This window comes from Tauraco erythrolophus, chromosome W (genome assembly GCF_009769465.1).
Source record: "Tauraco erythrolophus isolate bTauEry1 chromosome W, bTauEry1.pri, whole genome shotgun sequence".
In the NCBI taxonomy this organism is placed as follows: domain Eukaryota; kingdom Metazoa; phylum Chordata; class Aves; order Musophagiformes; family Musophagidae; genus Tauraco; species Tauraco erythrolophus.
In genome coordinates, this window is record NC_141497.1 from 9,885,205 (window position 1) to 9,897,958 (window position 12,754).

A 12,754-nucleotide genomic window follows, 5' to 3' on the forward strand; every position below is an offset into this window, starting at 1 on the left:
GTTAAGGGCAGTGTTTGGATCAGCTACAAACTCATGTTCTGCTGCCCAATTTAGCAATTCACAGAGAGCTTCATCACTTATGTCAGCTCCTGCGATCGTTATCACATTTTTGAAGGCAGAAAATATCGTGCTTTCTTTCATGGAGCTTTGCCCCATCTTTTCAGTCTAGAGTTTTGTCCCCGGAGCTTCGGGGGGAGTGCACGTACCTTCTAAATTCAGTTGCGGTTGTATCACGTCGGGGTCACCAAATGCCGCCGCCGTCTCGGGGACGGAGAGAAGAATGACACAGAATTCAGGTGCAGGAGAAAATACCAACGCCAACAGCAGGAGCCGCAGCAGCAGTATCAGCCGTTTATTAATTACAAATCCGTATATATATATAACATGGTTCACAAGGATGGCCAAGGCAATTAGTCGCTTGACCATCCACCTCCCAGAGTGATTGGCTAAATGCTACAACACCCATTTCAAAACAACTTTCCCAGTGTGCCATAAACAAGACTGCATAACAAGCTACAGGTGCAAGATAAAGTCTTAGTTTACAAAAACCTCAAACTGTTTCTCAGCTAGCCTGCATGGGAAAAAGAATTTTCACAGGATGCTGCAGTAGCTGGAAAATTTCTGCTTCTAGCCTTTTAGTATCCACAGTGCCTCACCACCCTCACAGTGAAAAACTTCTTCCTTATATCCAATCTAAATCTGCCCTCTTTCAGTTTAAATCCATTGCCCCTTGTCCTAGCACTACCTGCCCTTGTAAAAAGTCCCTCTCCAGCTTTCCTGTAGGCCCCCTTTAGGTACGGAAAGGCTGCAATAAGATCACCCCGGAGCCTTCTCTTCTCCAGGCTAAACAGTCCCAACTCTCAGCCTGTCTTCATAGCAGGGGTGCTCCAACCCTCGGATCATCTTCGTGGCCCTCCTCTGGACCCACTTCAGCAGCTCCATGTCCTTCTTGTGTTGGGGACTCCAGAGCTGAATGCAGTATTCCAGGTGGGGTCTCATGAGAGCAGAGCAGAGGGGCAGAATCACCTCCCTCAACCTGCTGGCCACACTACTTTGGATGCAGCCCAGGATATGGTTGGCTTTCTGGGCTGCCAGCGCACATTGCCAGCTCATATTGAGCTTCTCATCAACCAGCACTCCCAAGTCCTTTTCCTCAGGGCTGCTCTCAATCCATTCTCCGCCCAGCCTGTACTTGTGCTTGGGATTGCCCCGACCCACGTGCAGGACCTTGCACTTGGCCTTGTTGAACTTCATGAGGTTCTCACAGGCCCACCTCTCCAGCCTGTCAAGGTCCCTCTGGATGGCATTCCTTCCCTCCAGCGTGTCCACAACACCACACAGCTTGGTGTCATCTGCAAGCTTGCTGAGGGTGCACTCGATCCCACTGTCCGTGTTGCTGACGAAGATGTTAAATAGCACTGGCCCCAGTACTGACCCATGAGGAACACCACTCGTCACTGGCCTCCACCTGGACATTGAACTGTTGACCACAACTCTTTGAGTGTGACCATCTAGCCAATTCCTTATCCACTGAGTGGTCCATCCATAAAATCCATGTCTCTCCAGTTTAGAGACAAGGATGTCGTGTGGGACAGTATCAAATGCTTTGCACAAGTCCAGGTAGACGATGTCAGTTGCTTTTCCCTTATCCATCAATGCTGTAACCTCATTATAGAAGGTCACCAAATTAGTCAGGCAGGATTTGCCCTTAGTGAAGCCATGTTGGCTGTCACCAGTCACCTCCTTATTTTCCATGTGCCTTAGCATAGTCGCCAGGAGGATCTGCTCCATGATCTTGCTGGGCACGGAGGTGAGACTGACTGGCCTGTAGTTCCCTGGGTCTTCTTTTTTCCCCTTTTTAAAGATGGGGGCTATGTTTCCCCTTTTCCAGTCAGTGGGAACTTCACCAGACTGCCACGACTTCTGAAATATGATGGATAGTGGCTTAGCAACTTCATCTGCCAGTTCCCTCAGGACCCGCCGATGCACCTCATCAGGTACCATGGACTTGTCCACCTTCAGGTTCTTTAGATGGTCTCAGACTTGATCTTCTTGCCTACAAAACAACATTATTTGTAAAAGAGTATTGTATTTCAGAGTGCCATTCTTAGGCCACTTTTCCTGGCTCTTCACATTGTACAGCAGCCATCAATGATCCCTATATTCTCTTAATTTTTTTTTTTTGTTAGAGAGTCTCCCGCAAGATTTTTCCAATGCTTCTGAGTACATCCTAAGGGAGTTTTTTTCTAAATTCCCCCTTTGGCCGAATGCTTATTTCCCATTACAAGATAGAAATAACAAATACAACAAACGTAACAAACATAGTCTGTGTAAGGAACACAAATTGGTGGAAGTGGGGGGTAAACATGAGACACAGAGTACAATACCAGGACATGAAACACAGAGTACAATACCAGAATACATCCCAACAGAGATTTCTTGGGGATCCTGTTTTCAAACAGCGATGTTGATGACCCAGCCCCTATGGCTTAATACTTTAATACCGAGCTCTTAAATTAAACAAACGAAACCAAACCAGACCAAATCCGGTGGGTATTCAAAAAGCCCAACCCTGTGGAGATTTTGCCCCCATCTCATGGGCAGGCAACCAGACCAAAACTCAGAAAGAATGTCTTTAAAGTCTTTAAAATTTATTCACCACTCAGGGTCTTGTCTTGGAAGTCATCAGTCCAGGATCAGGGTTTCTCCGAGAATCCCTCGGTGCCAGCTGGAACTCCCCTTGATCCCGACACTGTCGGCTTTCACAAGCAAAGTCCCATCTGGGGTGCCAAAATGATACCGTAAAAGTCAGCAGAGAAAAACCCTCTAAGACTTATTTTGAAGTTTTAGAAGGCAGGCATTCTTTATTGCAGCTCTGGGCAGCACTGGGAATTGCTCCTCCACAAGTGCTCCACCAGATTTGCAAAATCGTAGAGGTTATATGTTACACAATCATACATATTCATAAATTTTTCGAGAACTAATTTACTTAAACATGAGATTTCATGGAAATCATTAATATGTATAAATGTCCATCTCGCATGCGCAGTTGTCTGCCTCAGTGGTCTTTGGGGGTCTTCAGGGGTCCTCTGGTGGTCTTCAGTAGTCTTCCTCACTTGTTCGTTAGTTGAACTTTTTTCTTGATTCTGTGCAGTGAGAAGTTTTCTACATGCTTTGGACGGCACATTTGAAATAATGCTTGTTAGCAGCTTCATTATCTACGCTTAATTATGTGCAAAGGGTTAAAAGGCTATCACCTTCCCAGAGAGTTAAAAGAAACAGGTCTTGAGTTAATCAGCTAAGGTATTTACAATGTCATTTGTGTCCTTGTTTGGCTTTCTTTTTCACACCTTACAGACTATGCATCTGTTCCTCATGCGCTGTTCATGCGCTTTGCATGCGCCTCTTGGTCCAATGATAATTTTGGTCCAATGATAATTTTGGTCTGGGATCTTCTTTGTTCCTTATTGGATTCTTCCTCTGTCTCCAGGCAGACTGTTAGCTGTTTCTTATCTGGATGAGTTGCAGCTTCTGCTGACAGTCATGGCCCCCTTGTCTTCCAGCTTTCACTGGTCTCAGGGCCTCCCTTCATGTAACCAGGCAACAGTTCAAGATAAGTTCAGCCTTCCTAGGTGATAGTTCGAAGCTTGCGGCCTAAGGCTTCAGCAAATTTAGCTACTAATGCCAAACAAGGCTATCAATCCTAACAATTCTTAACAGTGCTAAGCAAAGCACAAAGAATATAGTTAAAAGAATTAGGTTAACCAAACTTATTCTGCAACACTGAGTGTGCTAAACTGTACAGACGGAGCAAGAAGTAAGGAAGGGATGAAGGGAGTGCATTGTCACCGAAAATCCGCTCAGAAACTCTCTAACACAATTTGTAGTGTACTTTATTGTGGCGCCGGGTGCATAGGGGATATCTCCTCCTAGCATGCACACGTGGCCTCTGGATAGAAAGTTATACACTACAATCATGCATATTCATAACATGTTTACATATTCATCGTTATTTCTTTCAGAAATCACAGACAATAACATGTATGAATTTGGTTCCACAGAGTGTACAAGTACAATTTGATTAATTGCTCTTAAAACCTGCACCAACCAGTACTCCTGAGATCGGGGCTTCTTCACTGGCAGTATTGGAGTATTATATTCAGACTGACATTCTCACAGAAGTCCATATTTTAGGTTCTAACCCCAGCCACGCTTCTAATTTCATTGAGTATTGCCTTTTTCTTACCAGTCTGGCATCAGGTTTCAGTTCCACTTTCACAGGCCCTGCAGCCTTTGTCTTCCCGGGTACCTTCATAGCCCAGACTGTAGGAATAACAGCATTCAGAAGTTCTTTGGGTATCTCAGGATTCTCAACTTCTTTTTCCTGTAACAGACACAGCTGGGCTCTCCAAGCATTATTTTGTGGGATACGAAGTTGAATCAAATTATTAGAAAAAGTTACTTCTACTCCCAATTTGTTTAATCCATCTCGACCCAAGAAATGGGTTATTCAGGACAGGTTATGCCAGGACAGGTTATGCCTGGACATTCAGACATATAGAAAACCTTATTCTCAATTTTTCATTCCATTAGTCGTTAAAAAAAGAAAAGATTTACCTCAGGCTTTCCTGTGACCCCAACAACTGGCATAGAGAATTTACTTAAAGGTCCCTTACAACTAGTCACTACTGAGGAGGTTGCCCCTGTATCAATCAAGAAGTTAATAATTTCATTCCCCAGCTCTATTGGAACCAGGGGATCATCTAGGGAGGCTTTTAAATTCACCTTGGTCGCCCTCATTCAGAATCATAGATTCCCATCATCAGTAAATCTGCCTCAGGTGTTTGGACCTCCCTTTTGTGTGATCTTATTCCCCAATTCTTCAATTTTGGACAATCCTTTTTCCAATGACCTTCTTCCCTACATCATACACACTGATTCTGCCCAATCGGGGCATTACCCGAGGGTAGAGGAATATATCCTTGACTTCTTCCTCTAGGAGCATTTCTCTTAAAATTTCTTCATTTCCCTCTATTTGAAGTGTCTACTATTGCAGCAGTTAACAGGTTTGCCTGCAATTTTCTATCCTTTTGCTTTTCTTTCTGTTTCTCCTTCTCTACTTCATCCTGCCACCAGACTAGCAGCATCCTGACTTAACATACCCTTTCTCCTACTCTCTGCGCATTACCAATACCATCATTGTCATCAGCATCTTCCCATCTCTGTCAGGGAGCAACCATCAATTCCAAATCATATTTTCAATTTTTAATTTCCCCTTTCTTTTTCTAATGCAAATACCATAGGGACCTGTGGAACATCTCCACAAGCCCTCTGCCACTCTGGAAGATTTCTTAAAGAACAAATCCACATATGGGACCTCATCCCATTTCCCTTCTCGCCTACAAAACAGCATTAATTGTAAAAGAATATTATATTTCAGAGTGCCATTCTTAGGCCACTTTTCCTGGCTCTTGAAAATATACAATAGCCACCAATTATTACAATATTCTATTAATTTTTTTGTTAGAGGATCTCCCCCAAGATCTTTCCAATGCTTCAGAATACATCCTAAGGGAGGTTTCTTTAAAATCCCCCCCTTTCGCCAAACGCTTATTTCCCATTACAAGATAAAAGCAGTAACAGAGAAATAACAAATACAACAAATGTCACAAACACAGCCAGCACAAGGAACACAAATTGGTAGAAGCAGGAATCAACACGAAACAGAGTACAATGCAAGTTAGCGGAAACCTTCCGAGACCTTTCCAGTGCCTTAGGATACAACCTAAGAGAGAATTTTTCTAAATTCCAACCTGTGATGAAGATCCCAAACCCATTTTCACAATTTTCAAAAACAGAATAAGTTTCCCATAACAGAGTCTCAAGTGTCAGATTCCAGGTCAATTCCAGTCAATTCCACTGTACCATAAATTTTCTGAAGGACTCAAACCCCTCCCTGTGGTTTTACGTGTGTTTTATGCTGATCAGGCCACGCACTACCAAAAAGCTGCAACAATCCACATGCAATGCTTCCTGATTAATAATCCCCATTATGTTCTTATACTCCAGGCATCTCTGTAGTAGCATATAGAACTTCGAGATTCCACAAACCCAGAGCTCCAAATATAACCCTTCTCCTGCAGGACTCACATTGCGACTTTCAGATGGGTTCTTACCCTGAAAGTAATGCCTTATACTATATTAGTATAACCAGAGACAGTGCACCCAGACTTACCAGACCAGGGGACTGGAGGATCTCCCCGAAAATCCTTCGGTGCGTGCTGGAGACCTCTCAATCCCGCAGATCTGCCAAGTCTCAGGAGCAGTGTCCCATCTGGGTCACCAAAATTGTCACTGAAAATCTGGACAGAAACTCTCTAACACAGTTTGTAGTGTTAGAAAGCAGGTGCATGGGGGATATCTCCTCCTAGCATGCACACCCAGCCCCTGGACAGAAACTTAGTTATACACTACAGTCATGCATATTCATAACATGTTTACATATTCATTGTTATTCTCTTAAGCAATCGATTAATTTTCTCTCACTTTACATATAAATTACTTTGCATGCTCAGTTCTCTTTCTCCACCCCTTTCTTTTGGGTTTGGGGTATGTTTAGGGTAGGTGGTCCATGAGTCAGTGGTCGCGATCTCCCCCTGCCGGAATTGCCTTTTCCCCCAAGTCACTGCATGTTCACAGTTCAGAAAAACATGAGAACAAAGTTTATACATTTTCTGGGATGTTCCCTTCAAGGGCAGACGCTTCTGGCAGCTTCAAGGATGGTCATCTTGTTATATTCTTTAGGTATGTGCAAACAGCCTACTAAACCCTTAATGAAATTCTTAGACAAAAATTTTAACCCCTTCATTGTTGGATAACAACATAATCTCTGAAATTTTTTTATTGCAGATTTGCTGGTGAAGAAGCCGAGATAAGGCTAAACCTTCACTTTTTTGAAGTCAGTGAGAGTTTTGCCAATAGAATATCATGGGACTAGGATTTCATTGTGTGTGTTTTGAAAAGTATGTAAAAATTTTGAATGTCTTAGTGTGAATCTTATTTTATAAGTTTCTCAAAGGTATTTACATGCTGGCATCATAAAAAGTGCTTAGGTAGCCAAATCCCTTTTAAGATAACTAAATTTCTATAGAAATCCATGATAAATTGGACATTTTTATACCTTTGTAATTACAATGAATTATCTAAAATGATGAATATGTACTGATGGGATTTTCAAGGGAATATAAACAGTTTCTAACTGCCATTTCTGCACAAATTTTGTTGCCTAATTAGCTTTTAAATCTGGACTATAAAGCCTTACTTTTCAAAACTCCTGATGGTTCCCGCTGATTTCTGTTGAAGATGTAGAGGTTCAGCACACATGAAAGGTAAATCAGTGCCTAGAATACTTTGTATATCATGCTGTGTTTTCAGAAATATTATACAGGTCATTAAAAAGGCCCTTTGACCCAAAGTTTTCACCAGTATAATTTTATTTTTCTTATCAAGGTTTTACTAATCTTTTGTTTAGCTCACCAACTTGTTCAGAAGTTGACCCTGCCGTATAATCAATACCACAGTAGCATTTAATCTTACATATTTGTCTATTGTTTACTTTGCTGAGTCTTAGTATTTTTCTTCAGGTATAGAGTTTCATGCATCCTATTAACTTGTCGCATTACTTCATTGATGAGCTGGATATAAGATTTTGGATCATATAAACAAAAAATCTCTTCTGAATTCTGTAGCTCCAGATGCAGTAAGGAAGTCTTATTTACTCTCTTCTTATATCTTGTTATAGATTGGCATTAGACTATCGGACTGTTGTGGTTTAGGCCGCTCTGGCAACTAAACTCCTCACAGCTGCTCACTTATGATTCCATATTGTTGCTCACCAGCCTGGGCTGCGGCACCAGGGACACTGCTGCATCCTCCGCAGCCAGGAGGAAGCGGCCTGCCTCTTGTGGGCAGGATAGGTACCTTGAGTTGAGTAGTTAATTAGTAGTTCATTATCTCAACTCAGTCCAGCTGGGCAAGAATGATTGGTGCCATAATTCCCCCTTTTTGTTTTAGTATTTTTGTTTTCACAAAGGCTTTATGGGTGAGCAGAGACCCGGCCCATTCATCCAACTCCAGCACGCTTCCCTCCCGCGAATACCACGTCGGGGCTTGCGGCTTTACCTTCTTCTCCGAAGGACTCTCGCTCAAGCTCCCGGCTCCGGCTCTGGCTCCGGCTCTTTTGGCTCGGGCTCCTTTGCAGCCAGGGCTCTCGGCTCAGCGAGGGAGTTGGGGCTTCCTAGGGTCTCGTGGATGTATCACGTCGGGGTCACCAGTTGTTGCTCACCAGCCTGGGCTGCGGCACCAGGGACACTGCTGCATCCTCCGCAGCCAGGAGGAAACGGCCTGCCTCTTGTGGGCAGGATAGGTACCTTGAGTTGAGTAGTTAATTAGTAGTTCATTATCTCAACTCAGTCCAGCTGGGCAAGAATGATTGGTGCCATACCATATGACAAAAAATCTTGTTTCCTTTCTTCAGCAAGTTTGTGAGCCTCAACATGGAGCTCTGGCTCTAGTAGAGACAGCTAAAACTGGAATAGAAACTAGATCACAATTTTCACACTTAATAAGGCAGTAAGTCAGCTATTGCCATGGGACAGAGCTGGTTGAATTGTCATAACCATTCCACAGGCATAAATCTTAGACTTGCGCCAGATGCTTCATGCTGTTCCTGCTGTGCAAATCAGCTGGATATTCACTAAAAGGATTTCTTTTCTAGAGAGAAACTACAGGTAGCATAAAGTTGAGAGAATGTGAATTTTATGGGAAGATATGTCATATGCTCCCACTCCAGCACCACTGTTGTGGCTTCAGGATGCATGTCTGATTCTGGAGTTTATACTGTGATGGGTAAAAACTGCAGTTCAAGGCACGGGAAACAATCTTACAAATTGATGTAAAGAGATGAAGCTGGTACTTTTGCTTTTTATGAACATGCTTTTTTGCAGTAACTTTTGCTTTGATGCCTTTTTTCAGTTTTCATGGATTTTTTTCTTTGCCCAAGAGCTTATATTTTGGGGTAATATTTTGCCTGGTAGTATAATCAGGACTCCTTTTTAACTAGCTTTGAGAAATTATAGCAACATTAAACACAGGTGAATCTGCTTGTTCTGTATCAAAATGGGACATTTTCATCTGAAAAATAGCAATTATGTTGTGGATCCCCATCTAGTTTATGAATTAGTTCTCAAATGCAGATAGACCTTTGCAGGATAATCTCTCTGAAGAAGAAACAGATATAGTTAAAACACACTAGAAAAAGCTTGCAAGAAATGCCCTGTGAATAGAATTGTTACTAAGTGTATCGGACTTGCATGGGTAGCAAGGGGGGGCTACAGAGGTGGCTTCTGTGAGGAGATGCCAGAAGCTTCCCTCATGTCCCATAGAGTTAGTGCCAGCTGGCTCCAATATGGACCTGCCACTGGCAAAAGCTGAGCTAATCAGTGACAGTGGTAGTGCCTCTGTGATAACATATTTAAGAAGGGGAAAAAAACCTGCTGTGCAACAGCAGCTGGGAGACAGGAGTGAGAATATGTGAGAGAAACAACTCTGCAGACACCAAGGTCAGTGAAGAAGGAGGGGGAGGAGGTGCTCCAGGTGCCAGAGCAGGGATTCCCCTGCAGCCCATGGTGAAGACCATGGTGGTGCAGGTTGTTCCCCTGCAGCCCATGGAGGTCCATGGTGGAGCAGATATCCACCTGCAGCCCATGGAGGACCTCACACTGGAGCAGGTGGATGCGTCTGAAGGAGACTATGACCCCATGGAGAGCCTGCACTGGAGCAGGCTCCTGGCAGGACCTGTGGACCCATGGAGTGAGGAGCCCATGCTGGAGCAGGTTTTCTGGCAGGACTGTGACCCCATGGGGGACTCATGCTGTAACAGTCTGTTCCTGAAGGACTGCACCCCGTGGAAAGGACCCATGCTGGAGCAGTTCATGAAGAACTGTAGCCCGTGGGAAGGACCCACATTGGAGACGCTTGTGGAGAACTATCTCCTGTGGGTGGGGCCCCACACTGGAGCAGGGGAAGAGTGTGAGGAGGAAGAAACGGCAGAGACAAAGCGTTATGAAGTGGCCACAACCACTGTTCCCCATCACCCTGTGCTGCTCAGAGGGAGGAGATAGAGAAAATCAGGAGTGAAGTTGAGCTTGGGATGAAGGGAGGGGTGGGGGGAAAGTGTTTTAAGATTTGTTTTTATTTCTCATTATCCTACTCTGATTTAATTGGTAATAAATTAAATTAATTTTCCCAAGTCAACCATATCCCAGAAAGCCATCTGTATCCTGGGCTGCCTCCAAAGAAGTGTGGCCAGCAGGTTGAGGGAGGTGGTTCTGCCCCTCTGCTCTGCTCTCATGAGACCCCACCTGGAATACTGTGTTCAGCTCTGGGGTCCCCAACACAAGAAGGACATGGAGCTGCCGGATCGGATCCAGAGAAGGGCCACAAAGATGATCCGAGGGCTGGAGCACCTCTCCTATGAAGACAGGCTGAGAGTAGCTTTTCACAGCTACTTACAGGGGTCATTTTCACAGCCCCTCCTGTGCTACCAAACCCCATCACTTAAACCCAGCACATAGTGTAAAGGGTTAAACACACCCAGCATAGTTCTGCTCAGTTGAGGACTAAACTAAGTTTGTTCAGTTCCTAAACTGAGTCAGTAGTGTTTCTAATAAAAACTACTGATTTATTTTAATTGGAAGTAAATATCCTATTTTCAGGCATTTTGGTTTTTAATCTTTAGTTCACATCTCTTTTTTTAATCTTTGGTTCACTTTCCTCTGAAGTGGCAGCACAGGCTTATCAGATTTCATTATTATTTCCAACATATTGCCATTTGATTTTGATTTGGCAGATAGATTTTATATTAATACTTTTCAGATGGAAGTGGCATCAGATTTTGGTGGCAAAATTTTTTCTGTAAGGGGACTTTTTATTACTGGGATCACAGAATAATTTTAATTTATATGATTTTTATCTTTCCCCCCTCTGATAATATTCATCTTAGTAGTGAGACCACTACTGGATTCAGTGGGCTCTGGATCAGACCCTGAATTTGCTTGCAGTCATTATAGGATCTGGTTTGAGACTATTTCTAACCTGCATCTTCATGAACCTTTTCATTTTAGTTTCATCTCACAAGACCTACAGTATATTTTTTTCCTCATTAATTTCCATTTAATATTGCCATAGCTGCTGCTGTCACAGATACCACATGATGAAGAAGGAGGAAGAGAAATGCACTTTCATAGGATTTCTGCACACAGGAGCATAGAATAATTATGTGGGAGGATGACCTATGCAGACTACCCGGTCCACCTCCCACTCAAAGCGGAACGAACTTCGAAGTTAAGTTCAGCTTCAAAGTTAGATTAGGTTGCTGAGGGCCTTATCCAGTTGAGTTTTGAATATCTTCACCGATACAAATTCTGTAACTTCTTTAGCCCCTGTTCCTGTCCTAAATATGAAGAACTTTTTTTTTAATATGTACATGTTATTTCCCTGCATTGCTGCAGCTCATAAATTGAATTGAGATAATTTTTAACTTTGAACATAGAGTATTTCCTGAGTTCTAGAAAGATTTTTCTTGTCTTAGAAAAAAAGTCCACACTTGAAGATAATCATAGAATCATAGAACGGTTAGGGTTGGAAGGGACCTCAAAGATCATCTAGTTTCAACCCCCCTGCCATGGGCAGAGAAATCCTCCACTACACCAGGTTGCCCAAAGCCTCATCCAACCCGGCCTTGAACACTGCCAGGGATGGGGCATACACAACTTCTCTGGGCAACCTGGTCCAGTGCCTCACCACCCTCAATGTAAAAAATTTCTTCCTTATATCTAATCGAAATCTGCCCTCTTTCAGTTTAAATCCATTGTCCCTTGTCCTATCACTACACACCCTTGTAAAAAGTCCCTCTCCAGCTTTCCTGTAGGCCCCCTTTAGGTACTGGAAAGCTGCTATAAGATCACCCCGGAGCCTTCTCTTCTCCAGGCTGAACAGCCCCAACTCTCTCAGCCTGTCTTCATAGCAGAGGTGCTACAGCCCTCTGATCATCTTTGTGGCCCTCCTCTGGACCCGTTCCAGTAGCTCCATGTCCTTCTTGTGTTGGGGACTCCAGAGCTGAACACAGTATTCCAGGTGGGGTCTCACGAGAGCTGAGTAGAGGGGCAGAATCACTTCCCTCGACCTGCTGGCCACGCTCCTTTTGATACAGCCCAGGATACGGTTGGCTTTCTGGGCTGCCAGTGCACATTGCCGGCTCATTTTGAGCTTCTCATCCACCAGCACTCCCAAGTCCTTTTCCTCAGGGCTGCTCTCAATCCATTCTCTGCCCAGCCTGTACTTGTGCTTGGGATTGCCCCGACCCACGTGCAGGACCTTGCACTTGGCCTTGTTGAACTTCATGAGGTTCTCACAGGCCCACCTCTCCAGCCTGTCGAGGTCCCTCTGGATGGCATTCCTTCCCTCCAGCGTGTCCACAACACCACACAACTTGGTGTCATCTGCAAACTTGCTGAGGGTGAACTCAATCCCACTGTCCATGTCTCCAACAAAGATGTTAAATAGCACTGGTCCCAGTACTGACCCCTGAGGAACACCACTCGTCACAGGCCTCCACGTGGACATTGACCCGTTGACCACAACTCTTTGAGTGCGACCATCCAGCCAATTCCTTATCCACCGAGTAGTCCATCCA

General features: G+C 44.0%; 1 protein-coding gene across 1 annotated transcript in view; it reads left to right on the plus strand.

The window, feature by feature from the left end:
* Positions 1-7,368: 7,368 nt before the first annotated feature.
* Positions 7,369-12,754, plus strand: part of LOC147526206 (protein mono-ADP-ribosyltransferase PARP8-like) — a gene marked incomplete at its 5' end in the record, with an annotated part of 222,393 nt that continues 217,007 nt past the window's right edge. Inside the window, one exon of the mRNA XM_086630266.1 lies at positions 7,369-7,388. Coding sequence (XP_086486392.1) covers positions 7,369-7,388 — 20 coding nt within the window. The remainder of the gene's footprint in view (positions 7,389-12,754) is intronic.